The sequence below is a fragment of the Thermobia domestica genome, unplaced genomic scaffold, assembly GCF_964235325.1.
Source record: "Thermobia domestica unplaced genomic scaffold, izTheDome1.hap1.1 HAP1_SCAFFOLD_99, whole genome shotgun sequence".
Lineage (NCBI taxonomy): Eukaryota > Metazoa > Arthropoda > Insecta > Zygentoma > Lepismatidae > Thermobia > Thermobia domestica.
Genome location: NW_027655887.1, coordinates 147,539 through 166,682, shown reverse-complemented (window position 1 = coordinate 166,682; position 19,144 = coordinate 147,539). Strand labels below are relative to the sequence as shown.

The following is a 19,144-nucleotide window of genomic DNA, read 5'->3' as shown; positions in this document are numbered from 1 at the left end:
AAAAAGTAACTAATTGTGTATGGAATGGTGCATTTAAAGAACTTGGATTGATGCGATTGACTGGCGAAATTGATAGTTGTTTGGTTCTTTTTGAGACACTGTTCAACATTTTTTTTTTTTTTTTTTTTTACTTTTGGTTTTTGCAGATACGAAAATAGTCGTTCTTTATTGATTTTTGGCCGCTGAACACGAAAATCACACTTAAAATTCCCTCTTAACTCAGGTTTTTATGTAAATTAATGTTTTACATTCTTCATAATACACTGGGGGCCATTATAAGTACGTGATTTGAAATGATCCTGTTACACGGTACAAGTTTCGTTCCGGACAAATGTTTGCTGCCTATTTCACTTGCAAACATTATACGTTATCATCAACCGATAAAACAGTGTTATGGATAACGTTTGGCAATTGTAGCAAGCGTTCCCATTTAATGTCTCGAATCGTATTCGTGGCAGTGCTGCAGGCAGTAGTTTGGAGAGTTGTTACTGTTTTATCAGCAGTAAATAGATGAGTGAGAACATTAGCCCTTTATTGGGCAGTGTTGCTCTCAAGCAACATCGCATTCTATTGCCTTATCCGCACGAATTATAACTTCAGTGATAATTTAATTGGCATTATTGCTTTCATACAATATTCATATACATGATTTGCCGGTCGCTTCTTTAGATACTTCTAATCTTGTCAACAGGGGACAGTTAAATTTAGTATTGTAGAAACTTTATCTCGTACGTTCCGCTAAAGTTCTTTTTTATTTTTTTTATTTGTGGTTTCTTACTCTGTAGGAAAATATTTCTACGAAACAATTGGTAATTACTGAGAGTATTCTTTTGATATTTTACCATAATAGAGCAATGCTGTTCAGTAGCTACACAGAAGACCTATTTTATGACAATGTTGCTTTGAAATAAACACCTTGTATTTTGTAAGCAAAGTACAAAAATACTTTAAAAATTACGAAATTATGATCAGGAAGATATGGTTCAACCGTAAAAGCAAACTAAATATTTTAATAGTAATGCTATCAATGCCTGCCCATTAAAAGGTTAGTGCAGGTTCGTAATTGTTACTTTTAAAATCGTCTTGATGGCAAGGAGCTAGCTACACAATGAAAAACTTCAAGACCACTCGAAGGAAAATAAAATGGAAAGTAAGGGAATTCGTCCCCAACCTCAAGGACATCCCCCTGGAACCGCCAAAGATTATCTCTCTTCAGCATCAAAGTGAGTGAAAAGTGACAGTGCAAAATCGCGAAAACTAACGATGTAGTGAAGTTCAACCGGTAACCCGCGACTTCCACGTCTTCCGCGAATGTAATAAGAATAATTAGGCCAAGTGTTAAATTCCATTATTATATTCAATTATTTAAATCAAAGCGCCAAAGTGTAATTTAATTTGTATTAGTGAAGTTTCAGTGTTATCGATTAAAATCAAGAAAATATAATTACACGTATCCTTTCATCATAATTAATCTAAATAATCACCATAATTTAAATTTGTATGTTAGAGTTTAAAATAACCTAATTTACTTTTTTTCCAGCATAAATAACTAATGCCTATGCAACATAATAATTTTCGCATTATTAAATTGTATCGGCATTGAGAATACAATTAGAATCAGCTTTTAAGTCCGTTTCCCAAAATGTTCTAACCCAAACTCTGAACCATGTTGTCCGGTGGTTATATGGTCGGCTTTGGTGTAAAGTCCGAACTGCTATTAAAGTCTAAAGGAGACGTCCAAAACATAAAGGATCGAATTCGTCATGAATGCCTAAGCCCTCCTAGGGAACTGCAGGACACGAACCACATACAGTAATATATGGCTCCCGCGGGAACAGGAACATTTGGTAAAATTGCATAAAGGCGAAGCTAATTGTATCTTTTATTGAGATAAATTGTAGTGCCTTTCTAGTGTTATTTAATTTTGTTGTTTTGGCAATGGTCAATTAATCATCATGTCCGTAAATAGAGAAATAATACCTGTTTTGCATGAAATGCGAAAAATTTGGAAATAAGCAGAATATTTAATAGTAAGAAGTCAATTCAGGTATCGAAAAGAAGCATTTACATTGTTAGAAGTTGAGCACGCTTTAAAAGTAGACCAGGAAGTGTGTGAAATTCGTAAAAGAGCTAAGCAAGAAATTGCAAAATCTCTTTTAGAAAGGAACATAGAATACAGGGCTGAAATTGAAGATAAAATTGTTGCAAAAATGCGTGAAACACGTAAATCTGATCTTTATCAAAAAAACAAAGAAAAGTGTGTTTTTCAATTAGAATGTGTTTCTTTGTCGGACATTGAATATAAGTTGAAATTTCATTATGAAAATTCAGACATTGTACGCATTGCGAAAGAAAGGTTAGCTGAAAGGATATACAAAAGGCATTTAAAGTATCACAATGTTAGTGGAAATAAGGGTTCCAGTGATGACCGGAAGGGAAATTGTAAAATCGTACCACCAAAACGGGTTAGATTTGCAGATTCTCCTGAGATTATTACATTTTCGCACGCTTCTGCAAAAGTTAGTAATTTGGAAAGTATTCAAAATTACGAGAGTTGTAAAAGCAAGGCAGTACCATTAGAGATAAAATTTGCTAAAAATAACTTAGAATGGATTAGACCTGAGTTTGAAGATATTTTGCGGGACATTGCCCCCGTAGCCCAAAAAGTACACGCACAAACAGTGGAAAATGAGTGTGTTGAGAGTTGTGTCATTTTACCATGTGTTAGTTCTCAACCATCAGCTGTTGTTTTAAGTCAGGCTAGAATTGAATTTCTTGACAATAAATTTGAACAGGTTGAAAAAATATCCGATTGTGAATTAAATATAGAAAAAAAAAATAGTTCGTGTTATTAGTCTCGTTAAAATTAAGTTAGACAAGGCCAAGGAATTTGTTGTGTATCTTTCAAATAGTATTGTTGTAGAAAGAAGCAAAGCAGAAAAAGAAAAAAACTAACGTACGCAGCTCAGCTGTTGAAAAAAATATATCTCGACCGCTATACTCAACCACAGGGTTAGCCACGCCCATCGCAGAAACCTCTGTCAGTCAACGACCAACTGATTGTTTGTTTTGTAAAAGAACAAAAAACATTCGTGAGTGCAACGTGTGCCTCACTACAAAAAGGTTTACGAAAGTAGTAATAAATTGCGCTGAAAAAGAAGGCAAGAGTAAGCCACTCACGCATCCTTGTAGTGTATTATGTTTGTTAAAGCAAAACTGCTTCCACGGCACCTTGCTAGCCAGTAAATTAGGATGTGTTCCCTTACACAAATCCAAAACTTGTTTATTTTTTGTGTCTGTTACGGATGTTGAGGTACGTCATGAGCAGAGTAGTTTTTTAAGCTGAGAGTTGAAAGTCAAAGAAATACAGGTAAAACAAATGGGATGTGTTACTTTCTGCGTAGTCATTTGCACTCAAATTATCAATTTAGAAGATAGTTCAAATAGCTTTATGTCTGGTAGGCCTTATGATACTAACAATAACTCAGTAACGTGGGAAAAGAATTTAAAACCTGTCAAGAAAGTTTTAGTAGGTTACGAAATGTTGTTCGTCACATTGTAAGGAAATACAATTTGCAAGTTCGTTATAGCAAAAAGCACCGGCAACATAAAAAGAAAGTACATAAAGTTAGATGAAAATTAAAAAGAGTCAAACGTATGTTGTATTGTTTTCGTAAATTTTCAAAGTTTGTTCGTAAATTTTCTTTGAGAAATAAATGTCATAGTCAATGCAATGCACTAACAAGTAGTCATAAATGTAAAGTTGTTTTGTCGCACCACGATAACCAATATTCTATATGTATTTTTGAAAGAGGTGATCAAAATCTTAAATCAAATCACAGTAGCAATTTAGCAGTTAATGATTTAGTAAAGGAGTCAGGTGCTGATCACGCATCACCCGTAGTTAATAAAAATTACAAACCTTTTCAGGAAGAATGTGGCAATTGGATGAACAAACCCCTTACGTATAAGCGCTTTGAAAACAAATGTAACAATAAAATTAAATGTCAATTACCAATTACTATCAGTGATGTGCATCAGCTGAGTGTAACGCCATAGCGAACGTCAAGCACACAGGTGAACGGAAAATCCTAGTGAAACAAAAAAGACAATCTAGTGTTCAATCTGAATACAGTGAAATTGGTGTGCATAGAAAAATATCGCGAAAGAAAAGAAATTGCAAGTTAAGCTGTAAAAAGTTAGTCAATTCTTTGTGTAATGCCGTTATCATAAATATTGAGAAACCAATTTTGTGTTTTGAGCTACTGCTTCCTAAAGCAATCAGAATTGGTGAAAACCACAATAGTTTTCACATTAGTCGTTTGTTGGCAAATGAAACCTTTCGAAATTGTTTTTGTGTTGAAAAAGCCTCAAGTAGGTGTAGGATAAACAAAAACCTCGTTGAGCCGGACTGCTTGTATTTTATGAAATAGACACTTGCAATGATTTTGGTAATTCAAAACAAACAAACAAACAAACAAAAAAAAAAAAGTTGTGTAACAACATAATTACCCTGTTACGATTTGTAGTACGTATCGACGTTAGTAGGCGTCCGTGACCCACTATGTGACCTCCGGACGGCTGAAGCCTTTTTATCAAAGAAGGAAATATATGCCAAGTGGCTTGTCAAGGCATGAAATGAGGTTTTCTCCCACTTTTGGGTAACATATTTATATAAAGCCCGGCGCAGGTTATTTTCGTATTATTCCCTTTTTTATTCTTTTAAATTTTAACCTTTTATTCTGTCCCCTACTCTCATCTCGGGATTGGGAAACAAATAATTATAATAAAATGGGTGGTGTCTTCTAAATTTTCGGAGGGCAAACACTTTAAAAAGTGTAATGGTCTAACAAACCATCCACTGCTCGGTCCATTCCTGGTCAATTTCTAACCGGAATGTAATAAATGCAAAATGTCATGATTAATTAATGTTATTGTAGATTTAATTAAAACTTTTAATATTGCAACTAATATTTTGAAAATATTTACGTGTATTCTTACTTGAATTTAATTTATGTCATATCTTTGTTTTACAGTAGTAATAATGATTAAAATAACGCTACTACGTATAAAAACTAAATGAAAATAGACATATATTTATTATGTCGCTTTTCCAATGTGTTCGAAGTTGTTTTTAATAAAAGTAAATATTAAATATGAATGCTTTCTTATAACAGTAATAAAATTAATTCATGTGAAACTTAAAGAGTACAAGTCACTACACTAGTAAATATTTTATGTTACAATAACTATTCAGTACTTATAAGCATAATATTTTTGTGTTTAATGGTAAACAACGATAGTAATTAGTTATTCAAATCATCAGATATACTATTTTGAAAGAAAATAATATTAACTTTGTTTATATTTTGATGTGTTTGAAATTGTGGCACTTAAATATCCTAACACAACAAATATTAATATAATAAAAGACATTAATAAACTTTATTAAAATTATGGCCCAACCGTAATTCAAAATTCGTCTTGTATGGCCCACGTGTTCGTTACCGAACTTCTGACTGGAATCAAAAAAATTTTCGGTATATCATTACAAGAAGACTTAATCGATATTAACCCTTTGAAGACCAGTGGAGAAAACTTGGTGACAATAGTAATCAGTGTTGCAGGGTTTTGTTTGTTTTTCAGTTCTCTTAAAACAAACGTCTTGTCGAGCGCCTATGTAACCATATGGTCCAGCTCATCAAATATTAATGAAGAAAATTTTAACTTTTTAAGTAAACCTCGTATAAAAGCACTCTTAAGAATTTTCTCTTGGCAAACAGACGAATATGCATATGTATGTGTGTTGCGTCTGCGACGGAAGTCTTGGTGGACCCTCTCGTTTCTCCAAATACGGTGCTAAAATTCAACACAAATAGCAAACTTCGTCTCCAAAAATTCCTGCTTATAGGTTGTCATAGTTATTTTTAGCTCTAACATCAACAGTTTGCATCGCAAGCCTTTCTGTTGGGTAAAAACGCGGAGAGGTGGGGAGAAAAGCCAAGTCAGTCTGACGATTGTTTCTGATGTGACAACAGCATGTAACAAGAAAGTGTCTAAATCAAAGATGTAAATAAACAACAGTGCGTAAACTGTTAAATACGTAATGCATTTAATTACAGTGTTTAGCGCATCAAAAGTTAAATGGTGGAACGATGAACCTACATTTAATATATGGTCCATTGATTATGAAGAAAATGTTGCCGAGAAAACAAAATCCAAGTTTAAAACATTTGTTCGTAATTGTTACTTTTAAAATCGTCGGAAAGGAGCTAGCTACACAATGAAAAAACTTCAAGACCACTGGAAGAAAAATAAAATGGAAAGTAAGGGAATTCATCCCCCAATCTTAAGGACATCTCCCTGGAACCGCCAAAGATTATCTCTCTTCAGCATCAAAGTGAGTGAAAAGTGACAGTGCAAAATCGCGGAAACTAACGATGTAGTGAGTTCAACAGGTAACCCGCGACGTCCGCGTCTTCCGCGAATGTAATAAGAATAATTGGGCCAAGTGTTAAATTCCATTATTATATTCAATTATTTAAATCAAAGTGCCAATGTGTAATTTAATTTGTATTAGTGAAGTTTGAGTGTTATCGATTAAAATCAAGAAAATATAATTACACGTATCCTTTCATCATAATTGTTGTCCGGTGGTTATATGGTCGGCTTTGGTGGAAAGTCCGAACTGCTATTAAAGTCTAAAGGAGACGTCTGAAACATAAAGGATCGAATCCTAAACTGTCATGAATGCCTAAGCCATCCTAGAAAACTGCAGGACACGAACCACATACAGTAATAATGTACGGACGTGATTTGCGGTTCCAGGACGCGGTCATTGACTGATGTAGTGGGAAAGGCATATTTGCTAATTTGAGCGCAGCATGTTACTCAAAATATGCATTTCCTGCACTCTCACCTGGAAGTCCTCCTAGTGAATTGTTAATCTTTCAGTACAAGAAGAGTTCTTCCACCAGGACATTTCTGCCATGGAACAACATTACAAAGGAAAGTGATCCGTTTCCATGTTAGCGGATTTCTGCTGGATGATTCCAAGAGATGTTCCAGACATTTCTCACAGGAGGCAGGCAAAGAAATGGCGTGTCTAAAACTGGTATTTTTATCCCTACATGTTTCTTTCTATAGCGTTATATGCAAAATGCGGAAAGTGCAATTACTACAAAATCTATGTCAGAAGCACACTGATATTGTGATATTCGTTTCCAAAGTCCAAACGTCTGTAAGGGAGGGCCAATTTTATTTACGTAATCTTTCAATGTTTGGGAACTTGTAGCTGTCGTACTGCTATACACAGAATATAAAATGTTAATTTACTCAAACCTGAGCCAGGAAAGAATTTTAAGTGTGATTTTCGTGTTCAGCGGCCAAAAATGAATAAAGAACTTCTGCTTTCGTTTCTGTAAAATTTCACTGTTTAACAGTGGAATAAGATGCAAATTTACTACTCTTAATTATACTTTTCTCTCATGGTAACTATGTTCAAATCAAATAGATGTCTAAAATATTGAAATAGGCAAATAGATCTCGTAGTTTTATCCTTAATCTTAGTATTAAGCATTTTAAAATAGTATTTCTGATTTAGCATGTCATCTGATGCAGCAGTTCAGCAACTCGACATCGTTCCAACACTTTCGGCACTATTGGGTCTTCCAATTCCTAAGAGTAATATTGGAAAAGTTTTGATAGAATTTTTACAAAATCATACAATAGGAAGCCAGTTGTATATACTTCATTATAATGCACATCAAGTTAGTACTTTATTTGAGACTACGGTTTCAAATTTTGATAAAGGTAAGTCAATTAGATTTTAGTAAGACTTGTAATTATTGTTTTCAGTATTATGTAATTCATAAGAAATAAATATACTAACGTTACAGACAGTTAAATCCTTTATTAACGATGAGGTACAATATATGATAGCTAAAGTAGAGGAATTTTAAAAGCTTCGCGTGACAAAATCAATAAATTGAATTTTAAACAATTCTATGTTTATTTTTTCTTTTAAATGTTGTCATATTTATTTGTTACCGAAATGATTCCTTCATTGTTTTAAGTGCCTCATTCTTTAGACGAACACATACTATTGACTCTCATATATAAAAACATTAAATGCAACAATACGTAGCAGGCACAGCTATGTGCATAAAATGTCACGTAGTTGTAAATCCCTTTTATCGAGAATGAGCCCTTTTTGTTTGTATATTCGAATTTTTTGAAGATTTCAACAAGAGAAAGATTTACTAACAAACATGATTTCAAAATTTTTGTTAAATCTTAGCGATAAGTAATTCGAAAAAAAAATGAAATCTTTCAGTTTTACGTCCCACGGTTATGACGGTTAGGCTAAAGGAGACGGTGATTATGAGAAATGAATGAAATGGTGGAATGAAGAAAGTGGGAGGAAATGGGAGAACCTCGAGAAAACCCACGCACACGGTGTTTGTCCACCACAAAGTTCACTTGGCGGGAGCAGGGTTTGAACCCGAGACCCCATGCACCAGAGGTGAACGCTCTACCACTGAGCCACCGCGGCCCCACTAAGTAATTCGATTACGAGCGATACGGGCAAACTTTCTTTCACTGCCAACACTGTAAAAGGAATTAAAGTAAAGCTGCTATTTTCAATGTTGTTCATGTATTCAGTGTAAAATATTAGTTTAATTTTAGTATAGTGTCTTTGTAAGTGACGAAGCTATATGAGATGGTCGTGATTTGGAGTTTTGGTTGGATTGCTTTCCAGAAAAGAAGAGATTTGGCTTACCAGAAATAATAGATATCATGATTGTATGAATTTTAATTGTTCTAAACCAGATTGTCGTTAGTAGAACAAAATTCACTGAACAACTTTTGTTTCTGCAGCGGTCAACATTCGAGATTCTTAAATCATGTATTATATTCCAATTAATTACAAAATATTTTGTAAAAGATTAATATCAGAAACAAACCACACTAATTTATAGATATAGTATGCGGGTGTGGAATGTCAATTCAGTTAGTTCAGAAATTGACTTATGAATTACTCGTAAATTACCATAAATTATTTAAATAAGGAGATGTAAATCGGGATGAAAACTGATAATTCGCACGCAACTAAACTATGAAAGATTATGTTTCAGTGCATAAATAAAACTCAAGAATTTCAAATGATAAACTAGCAACTAGGTTAGGTGGAAGGTAAAAGAAGGGATTTGACTGTGAGGATAGGAAGTGATCACTTTCCTTAATTATGCTTTGTTCTCTAGGATGCCTAAGTTGTTCCAGCTGATAAAATGGCTCATTGATTCTCCTAAGTTTCTGCGTAACTTCCGGGCGTAGATGCAATGGAACCAATGCTGAACTTCATGATTGGATTTCAAACCTGTCAAATCTGCCAGGGGCGATGAAAGGATTATCGTAACTCAAATTAAAGATGATATCTGGATGGTGGCCTGGGCTTCGTTTATGGGCTGCTTTTGCGGTGATGAACTCTTGTAGGTCCCAACTGCCGATCAGCCTGAAAACGATCTTATAGTGGTTGCTTTGGCGATGCATTTCACTTTACGTCTAACAATACAATCTACTTCGAGAAGTGTGCTCCAACACTTTTGATAGGAGAGGACGATGACGTCTTCGGTCGTACAACCAGGAAGGCCCGTGCAATCCAATATTTAGAAATGTGGCATGATGGTTGAAGGAATAATTACCTGTCGTTTATTGGTTTTCCTTACAGAATGAAGAAATGAATGTAATGATTTTACAAATACTTGTCTGGCAAGATTTCTTGTAGTTAAGCTAATGAATTGAATGAGATTTAGAAAAGACTTTAAAATGATTCGATTTTAACAATAATTTAAATAGTCCATTGAAAATGTAGTCGTAGTAACTTTGCAGTGATTTCAGAGTATTGCACAGTACTACACAATAGGAATTATTTATTAGTTAACCGCATTTGCGTAGGTAAATATGCATTAAACTATCAATTGAAGATTTTTACAATGACTGCAAAATAGTCAAGAAACGAATGATTTCAGGAAGTAACGGATTCGCTCAAGAGTACGGACTCCATTACATTTTTTTTTTGAGTGTAAAATCTGAATAGTCTGTTCTATATTTAGTCTAATTTTCAGCCATCTCCCTCTTTAGGTTTTTGAGATAAATGGAGGAATTACTTGTTTTCCATTGATTTTTCATTGACATTAATGTTAATGTTGCGTACTTTTTGACTGTTCCATCCATTTTAGGACAATTTTGTGTTTTGAGTGTAAAATCTGAATAGTCTGTTCTATATTTAGTCTAATTTTCAGCCATCTCCCTCTTTAGGTTTTTGAGATAAATGGAGGAATTACGTGTTTTCCATTGATTTTTCATTGACATTAATGTTAATGTTGCGTACTTTTTGACTGTTCCATCCATTTTAGGACAATTTTGTTTTTTGAGTGTAAAATCTGAATAGTCTGTTCTATATTTAGTCTAATTTTCAGCCATCTCCCTCTTTAGGTTTTTGAGATAAATGGAGGAATTACTTGTTTTCCATTGATTTTTCATTGACATTAATGTTAATTTTTCATGCTTTTTGACAATGTTCCATCCATTTTGGGACAATTTGCTTTTAAAATATATAATCTGCGTATTCTCTTCTACATTTGACCTCAATTTCAGCCATCTCCCTGTTTTGATATTTGAGATAAGTGGAGAAATTATTTGCTTTTCGTTGATTTTCCATTGACATTAATGTTAATGTTTCGTGCTTTTTTGAGTGTGTTCCATCCATTTTAGGACAATTTTGCTTTTCGAATAGAATCTGCATAGTCTCTTCTACATTTAAGCTGAATTTCAGCCATCTCTCGTAAAGTTTGTGTACATTATTGAAACCGGATAGGCCCTTTTCTTTTTTACTTATATGTATAAGTAAATGAATATTTAGATACAAATGTTCGGACATTGGTGGTAATATCTATAATAATTTCGTCCTGGGAAGAAACCGGATAAGTTTTGATAAAATGTTCCGTATGTAGGTCTGAATGCACATAACTTTGCTTTTCGCAGTGAAGTTTTGATGTTCAGTGTTAAATACTAAAATTTCTCTGTATTTTGTTCCCTTTTGTAGTGTCACCAGTGGAAGAAAGTTTGCCCATATAAGCCTTTTGCCTCTAGTTTAATTCGTTTATGCTAATATTGGAGAAAAATACTGAAAATATATTTTTCAGTGGTCTTTCCTCCTGTTGAAAGTGTCAGTAGGGTATTTTAGAGAATACGCGGTAGTTCCTTTTACATAGCTGTACAGTTATTAAGTATGTTTCATTTTTAAAATGACGAAAGAAATAAATGTTGTTATCCAATCGTGTGTACTTTTTCCTTTGGGGCAAGGAAGGTAACTATACTTTATACTCCCAGATTCTATAATTACATTACCCATATTTTCTTCTTTAGGTTTTTAGGTAATTACGGGAATCCGTGTTTCGGTCAATATATTCACTTTGCTTGTTATTGGTATCAAGAGACTTCGCTTCAGTGATTTCTCGTTGTACTTTTTGTGTGTAATTAGCATTTTGAAGTTCTGTTTTCAATTTCTAAAACCGTATTGTTGTTATATCCACACACTGTCTGTTGTTCTACAGATTACTATAAGAAATGGTACTGTTCAGACCTGAACTGAGAATACTAACGTACCGGTAGCTACTGAGAACCGACTCTATACCCAAGGTTCGAGTTTAAACATTGGCAATCACCACACTGTTGAATACTGTCAAGTATGACAGTTCTTTTTATGGGCAAGTGCTTAGAAGTTTGACATATTTTAGACACTATAAACTATAAGTTGAAATGCGTGGCGCTGTGACTCTATGGTAGAGCATTCATCTTTGGTAGGTAGGGTGTTTCTAGTTTAATCTTAGCTCGGGCCAAGCTGGCTTTGTAGTGGACAAATAGTTTGTGCATGTTTTTCTGTTTTTTTTCTTCTTCTTTTTTTCGAAATTTCCAGTTTCCTTTAACTTTCTTACTTCCATTTATTCATTCATTTTCATCGTCACCATCTCCTTTATTATATACGTCATAACTGTGAGATGTAAAACTGAAAGATTTCAATTTTCATTTTATAAATTGAAATGTGCTGTTAAATTACATGTAGTAAAAATACCGTATAACGTAACCTTTATATGAAGTATATTTAGTCTGTCAAACTTGTTAATGAACAAAATATTACAGAAATCAACACTTACTTTTAATATGCTCTTGCTTTCAAGTTCAGTAATTATGTAGAAAGCTGAATTTCTCTTATTTGTTTATATACGATATGATTAACATTATTATATGCGTATAGAAAACGAGATAAAATGTCCGTTCTTCGCACAGGGAGAATAGATTTTTGGAAAATATTTTAACTTACTTCCCTGCTTATGGCACGCATTTCAACGCAAGTGCACTTATAAAAACCCGTAAGATATTTTATTTTTGACATGAATTTTGAACCCTACCACTCCCTTAGGATACGGCCTTTGTGTGAAATGAAAGAAACCTTTTGGCAGGAACTAACTATGTTCCAAGATTCATTTCAGACAGATAAACCGTTTTCCGTCGCGATCACGAACAACAGATGACGTCTATTCCAATGTGGCGAAAAAATATTGCACCCCCGCCTTCGTCTTAAAACTGGAATTTTGGAAAACGCCGTGTCCATTGGTTTGTAATGAGTTTACATACAGATTTTCGTCTTCTAAATTTCATGAAATACCGTATTTTCTGCATTAATTTTGAACTCCATACTCCTTCAGTATATTGAAATGAGATTATGCAACTTATTGCCACCTACAATTAAAGAATGGAAATATCAAATTTTGAAGGTTCATGTAAAAATTGGCTTATAGACAAATGTGTATATATAGTATTATAGAATTTCAGTAAATAGTTTCTGGGTAGGAAGTATTTATATTTCTTTCTCAATTCAATCACTTCATTCTATGCAAAACGTACAAATATGGAATGGGTTCATTATGATATAATTGTAAACATCATTGAAATGGATACACACTTAAATCTTATCGTTGTTTATTAGCAACTTTCCTATGAATGTTTACCATGACCCATCTACCATGATCATAGAGTTGAACCTCGGTTGAAAGTCAAATGTGTATCATTAGAGGATAATAAACGTGCTTAGAAAGCTGGTATGAAATAATTTACAGGAAGCTTTCTATTCCTTTACAGTATTTATTTTGTATTATTCTTACTATTGCGGAAACAACGCTTTAATGATTATGTATGGTATTCATTTTAAGATAGAATGCATCTTATAGTCAAGTAATGTGCTATTTTAGGTACTTTATTTAGTATTTTTTGAGTTTCTGGTTCAAAACTGATTGAATTGCATTCTGGTAGAATATGTTATGATGAGTTTAGCGGAATTTCAGATCTACTTTCGACTCTAGAGCCATATTGTTTATAATTTCTGTAATCTGAAACACCACAAATATCAGCTCTTTTTTTCTCAATAACGTGTTCATGAGGAATTGGTTTGCTTCTTCAGCATAGATTACCCTCTGTAGGTTTCGAAGAAAGCAGTTCATCTTAATAGGGTTCCTACTGGTCAGGGAAGTAGGGAAAACTCAAGAGAAAATGGCACAGGTCAGGAAAGCTCAGGGAAAAACTGGAAATCAGGGGGAAATTTTCTAAAATATATTTTTTCTAACATTAATTGTGCACCAGTTTCAGCGTAGTCAACCATAATTGAATAAATAGCTGTTCTTTATTGAAATTAGACCTGGATATTTTAAAAGAGCCTTGTCATTATTAAATGAATGTATAAGAAGTACCGTGTCTTCAGAATTATTGATTGTTAGACGTTTGTGGGTAGATATTAATGATCATAGTATGGGACGTTGCGCTCACATTTTTATGGAAGGCAAGTGGAAAGAACGTATGAGCAATTGATTACTATTTGTCTCTATAGAATAAATGTTCTCATATATAAATATTTGCCGTTATTTGTTCCTTATTTATATGTCAACATTATCCGCAACCTGTCATTAAACTCAGGGAACTTCCTGCTAAAGGTCAGGGTAAGTCAGGGAAATCGATTTCTCCAGATCAGTAGGAATCCTGCTTAAGCAAGTGTGAAAGTAATAAGAGCATGAAATCAAGTTAGTTTGTTTCTTTATTTTCTTCTTGTAAGTAGTTTCGCTGATTAACAGTCACAACCTATGAATCTGTCAACAAATAAATTTAAATAATAATGTAACAAAAGTTCATCATATCAGTTTCTTCTTATTCTGACTTCGCAATTATAACAATTATAACAAAAATTACTGCTTGGGTATTGAGTAAATACCATTGGCATAACACGGGTTAGAAAGTGAAAAGAAATATAGAATTAAGGAGAGATGTCCATTTTATATAATCCTTCAAAAATAACAAAGAAAGAAAAAAATTACTCTATTTAATCCTGAGTCTGACAGAGAGAAACAAATATTTTGTGACTCTTATACATTCTGCAGTTAACTACATGTTTATTTGTCTAATTTCAATATAATTTCTTCTGTTAATGGATAACGTGTTGGTACAATGTTTTAAAGATTTTTTGAGGTCTGGTTAATGTTTATGAAATTAGTTTGAATCAGTGATGTAATGCTGATTTTTTAGGTGGGTATACGCTCATCATTTGTCTCTCTCTCTCTCTCTCTCTCTCTGTGTGTGTGTGTGTGTGTGTGTGTAAAGATAACCAAGAAAGTTATGCTACTTTTTGTGGAGATCTGTGTTCAATTGGCCCTCACACCGTGAGTTGAACGTGAATGGAGATAAGGCAAAGGTCAGTTGTTGGTGTCGGTATATACAACATACTACCTAGTTGTGGCAGTTCAGTTACATCAGTTACACCGTGAACTTGCATAAGGAGAGAGTGAATATGGGACTTCCATAGAGCGTCATAAGGGCGTGTATGCTGTACGAGTTCAAAAGTTTAAACTGGGGTTAAACGCCGCTGCAGCGGGGCGGAAGATGTACCAGGCCTTTTGCGAGGGTGTCGTAACTACGCGGAGAGTGCAGCGGTAGTTTAACAAGTTTAACGAGGGTGATGAAAGAATCGAAGACGCGCCACGTGCCGGAAGAACAACATGTGTACAAAATGAAGATCTTGAGGCAGCAATTGAGGTGAACAGTGGCCAGACCTGTGAGGAACTGGAACTACAATTCAGTGTAAGTGGAAAAACCATTCGGCAACACCTCCATCAACTTGGGAAGCACTACAAGTTGGGTTGATGGATCCTACGTGATTTGATTCCGGGCCAGAAGGCAACTCGAGCAGGCACCTGTATTTCTTTGCTGCCTCGTCTGAGGAAGGAGCCATTTCTCGACAGGGTGCTGACATGTGATGAGAAGTGGGTCCTGTACGAATCTCCACGGCGCCGTCATCATTGTTTAGCATCCCATGAACCGGTACCAAAACAACCTAAACCAGCAACGGCACCTGAAGAAGGTCCTCCTGTGTGATTGGTGGACTGCTCGCGGCATTGTGCATCGGAAACTGCTACCAGCTGATCACAGCATCAATGAAACTGTGTATTGTCAGCAGTTGAGCCGTGTTCAAGAAAAACTCAAAACTCTAGAGCCAGCACTTACAGATCGCAAACGGGTCCTCCTCTTACAGGACAACTCTAAGCTCTACGAGACTAGGATTACCCGAGACACCATTCTACGCCTTGGATGGGAAACACCATTGTATCCCCCATACTCTTCGGACATTGCACTTTCCGATTATCACCTGTTCCATTCCTTGAACACTCACCTTAGAGGACACCAGTTTAAATCCCTAGTAGAGGTGCAAAATGCACTTGATATCTTGTTCGCTTCACTGTCCAAATCCCTAGTAGAGCAATATTTGAGTTGAATTCATAGTTTCTGGGGTCGCTGAGATGAATAGTGACAGTTTTAATCCAATTCAACTTCAAGGTCATACTTCACTTTCCAGGGAGTGGATGATATTTTAAAAGTAATCGAAAACGACAGATAGTGTTGAATTCATAGTTTTCGAGGTCGCATAGTTTCACGGTATCAGTTTTCATGATGTTCAAGTTCATCCTCACCTTTGGAGTGGGAGCTCGAGAGGATGACATTTAAAAATAATCAGATAAGCTAGCTAATTAGTAACTACTGTAATTAGAGCGAATTAAACACATTAACATATTTTCTCGCGTTTGCGTGGGACTGCGTGCTGCTAGTTTTAAATATTACTTTATTGTGAATCTTAAACAAAATTCCAAAATTTTGCCGCCCCCTAAATTCTGTCGCCCTATGCTCGAGCATAAAATAGCATTTACCTAAATACTGGCCTGTATATTCCTATTATAGCACTTGGGTGTTGAAAGTAGACACGAAAACAAGCAAAATTTATTCACCGAAGTCGAAAGCGGTGTTCTTTCTAAGTTATAAGCGCGGGAAATTGCAGAAAATTGAACTTTGAGCATTAATAGGGGAAACATTAATAGTGTTGGAAGAAGTGGTATGGTGAATTTCAGAGACAACTACGTGTACATTTCGGAAAATGCTTCATTCAAAATGTTTCGAGGCTTAGGTTTCCCGTCAGGAGCGATTCAAAAGAAAAAAATCACAAACAATAATCTTACCGAGCGAAGTATCTCAAGTGGTAGATTGTTGGCTTCGCATTCAGGAGGTCGTGGGTTCGATTCCCGCTGCCGACCATCCTGACTGTTTTTTTTTTTTTCAGGATTTCCCCCAGCCCTACCAGGCAAATGCCGGAATGGTACCTACTAGACAGGCCCTGGCCAATATTTTCCCAAATCTTTTCCAGTATAAAATCTATATCTGGTGATTGTTAAATAAATGAAATAAAATAAAATAAATACACACCCTGGGGAGAAAAGGTAAAATAGACAAAGACGAAGGCAAAAATAACGTTCTTCCCCTTATACTCTTTCCTAAAATAAATAAAAGTTGTAAACAAAAAGAAAAAATGGTATCTTTACCACCTTTTTAATTTAAATTTGCATTTTTATTTATATTTTCTTAAAAGCAGGAGGCAAGTAAGAAAACCTGCACACTTTTCTAGGTAAATTATAATTTCCGTGATATTGAAAGGATATTGAAAGGTGTTTTATCACTGCTTCATACATTATTAAGTGTTGAGCACACTGTCAGACAAAGTATTTGAAAAGGATATTGTATGGACTTATAGGCTGGTGTACAATTCCAGTATTAACTTAATCTGTCAACGGTCAAGAATGTGTAAAAAGCCTATGCAGATAAGCTATCTTAAGAGAGGGTTTTCTTCATTCGCACTAGGCAAATGTCGGAATGGTACCTAACTTATAGGCCCCAAGTAGTCTCCTTTCCAATTTTTAACGAAGGACGTTGTCCCTGCATCTTCGTCATCAACCGGGAGATGCCATAACAATTTTTATAATGTGAAATAAAGAAATAAATATACTTATGTCTTTCTCTGAAGTAGTAGCCGGCAAATTTACATCTTTGGATTTTTCTTCGCTAGTTCTCGATGTCTTTGCTTCTACGTTTTCGTCAACAGAATGTACACAACTATTGTCTCCTTTCCTTTTTAACCAATTTTCTAACACCTTGGACATCTTGCAAATTGCAAAACAACTCTTAATCCATCAAGAGACAAAGAAATTTAAACACTACTAAGCAAATATTTTCGAAGTGATGGCTGTACTGATATGATTAAAAAAAAAAAAAAATTGCTGTGACATTCTCATGCGCTACAAGCCTTTCCCGACTTTCATTTTCTATCTCCTCCTGTTAAGAAATTTTCTTCAAATATTCTTTATCTGAACGAAAACGAAATAACGATAGGTTACGTGTTTTGTTATTTTTGTGGAGGTCAACGATCCTCGGTGCAAATACATTCATTATTTTCCTCTTAACCCTTGAATTAAATTAAAGACCAATTTTTTTGGAACCATCTTCCGCGATTAGAAAGGAACTAGTTCGATCCCATATTGCCTCGATAAAATTGTATCTAATCAGCAGACTTTGGATTTGGATCAAAGAGGGTGTAGAAACTGTGGTCATTACTGTGTCGAAAGGACAACTTCAATGTCACCACATGAAACATGAATGTAGGCTCTACTCCTCACCACTCGACTCTATCTCTCACTGATCTTACAAGAAGGCAGACTTTGGTAAGTGAACTTCGGGGCCATTTTTTGCGAGGAGGTAGTGCACATTTAAAGAGTTAATATTACAAACTGGGAGAGCACAATGGGCAAAAATAAGGGAGAAAACCTGTCTTCAAAAGTTTTCTACTCGCGACATATACTGTTCGACGCGCAAGTTTATCAAGTGACGGCGTGGCAAAGTGAGTAAAGTGTGCCTCATATACAAAGGTTCCGGGTTCGATTCCCGTTCGAGTTAACCCTTGTTTTGTTTCTTGCTTCAACTAATAAAGTAACCATTTGTAATTATAAATAAAATATAAATTCACCATATGTTTATAATGAATAAAACAATAGAAATTTTAAAGTCACTTGTAAAATCTTTCAATGTTCCATGTTAACTAGCAAGAAAATTTAATCTATTCCGTAAATATACTGATATCACGAGTTGTATTATGGTTACGACAGTCAACGGCACCGATTTCTCTGTAAATTTGGGGCAGCCGTTCATAAAAAATACATACAAGAATATATGTAACAATAAAAAATACACACAACAATACATGTAACAATAAAAATACATATTCATAAAATACATGGGGCACACATGAGCTTGGGGGGACGGTCCCCCGGCCCCCATGATCGGCGCCCTTGACGACAGTCGTTGTGTAATAAATGTTCTTGACGCTTCGTGTCTACATCTGTTGACAGTGTGCGATTTACAAAGGAGTTGATGGGGGAAATCCCCTTTGCTAATACTGAATGTTGCTATAACCAAAGCAGATTTCCCCTCATTCCCCTTGTAATTCTCACACTGTCAACAGATGTAGACACGAAGCTTTAAGAACATTTTTTACACGACTGCAGTAACAATAATATTTACGGAAGAGATTAAATTTTGTTCTTAGTTAACATGGAACATCAAAAGAATTTACAAGTGATTGAAAATTTCTATTGTTTTATTCATTGTAAACATGTTACAAATGCCTACTTTATTGGTTGAAGCAAAAAACAAAAAAAAAAAA

At 34.8% G+C, this 19,144-nt stretch overlaps 1 protein-coding gene across 3 annotated transcripts in view; it reads left to right on the top strand.

The window, feature by feature from the left end:
• The window catches only part of PIG-G (phosphatidylinositol glycan anchor biosynthesis class G), a 162,611-nt gene that overhangs the window by 54,500 nt on the left and 88,967 nt on the right, over nucleotides 1-19,144 (top strand). For all 3 annotated transcript variants that reach the window (XM_081747196.1, XM_081747197.1, XM_081747198.1), the window contains exon 7: nucleotides 7,604-7,812. In XM_081747196.1, the coding sequence (XP_081603322.1) occupies nucleotides 7,604-7,812 (209 nt within the window). The remainder of the gene's footprint in view (nucleotides 1-7,603; nucleotides 7,813-19,144) is intronic.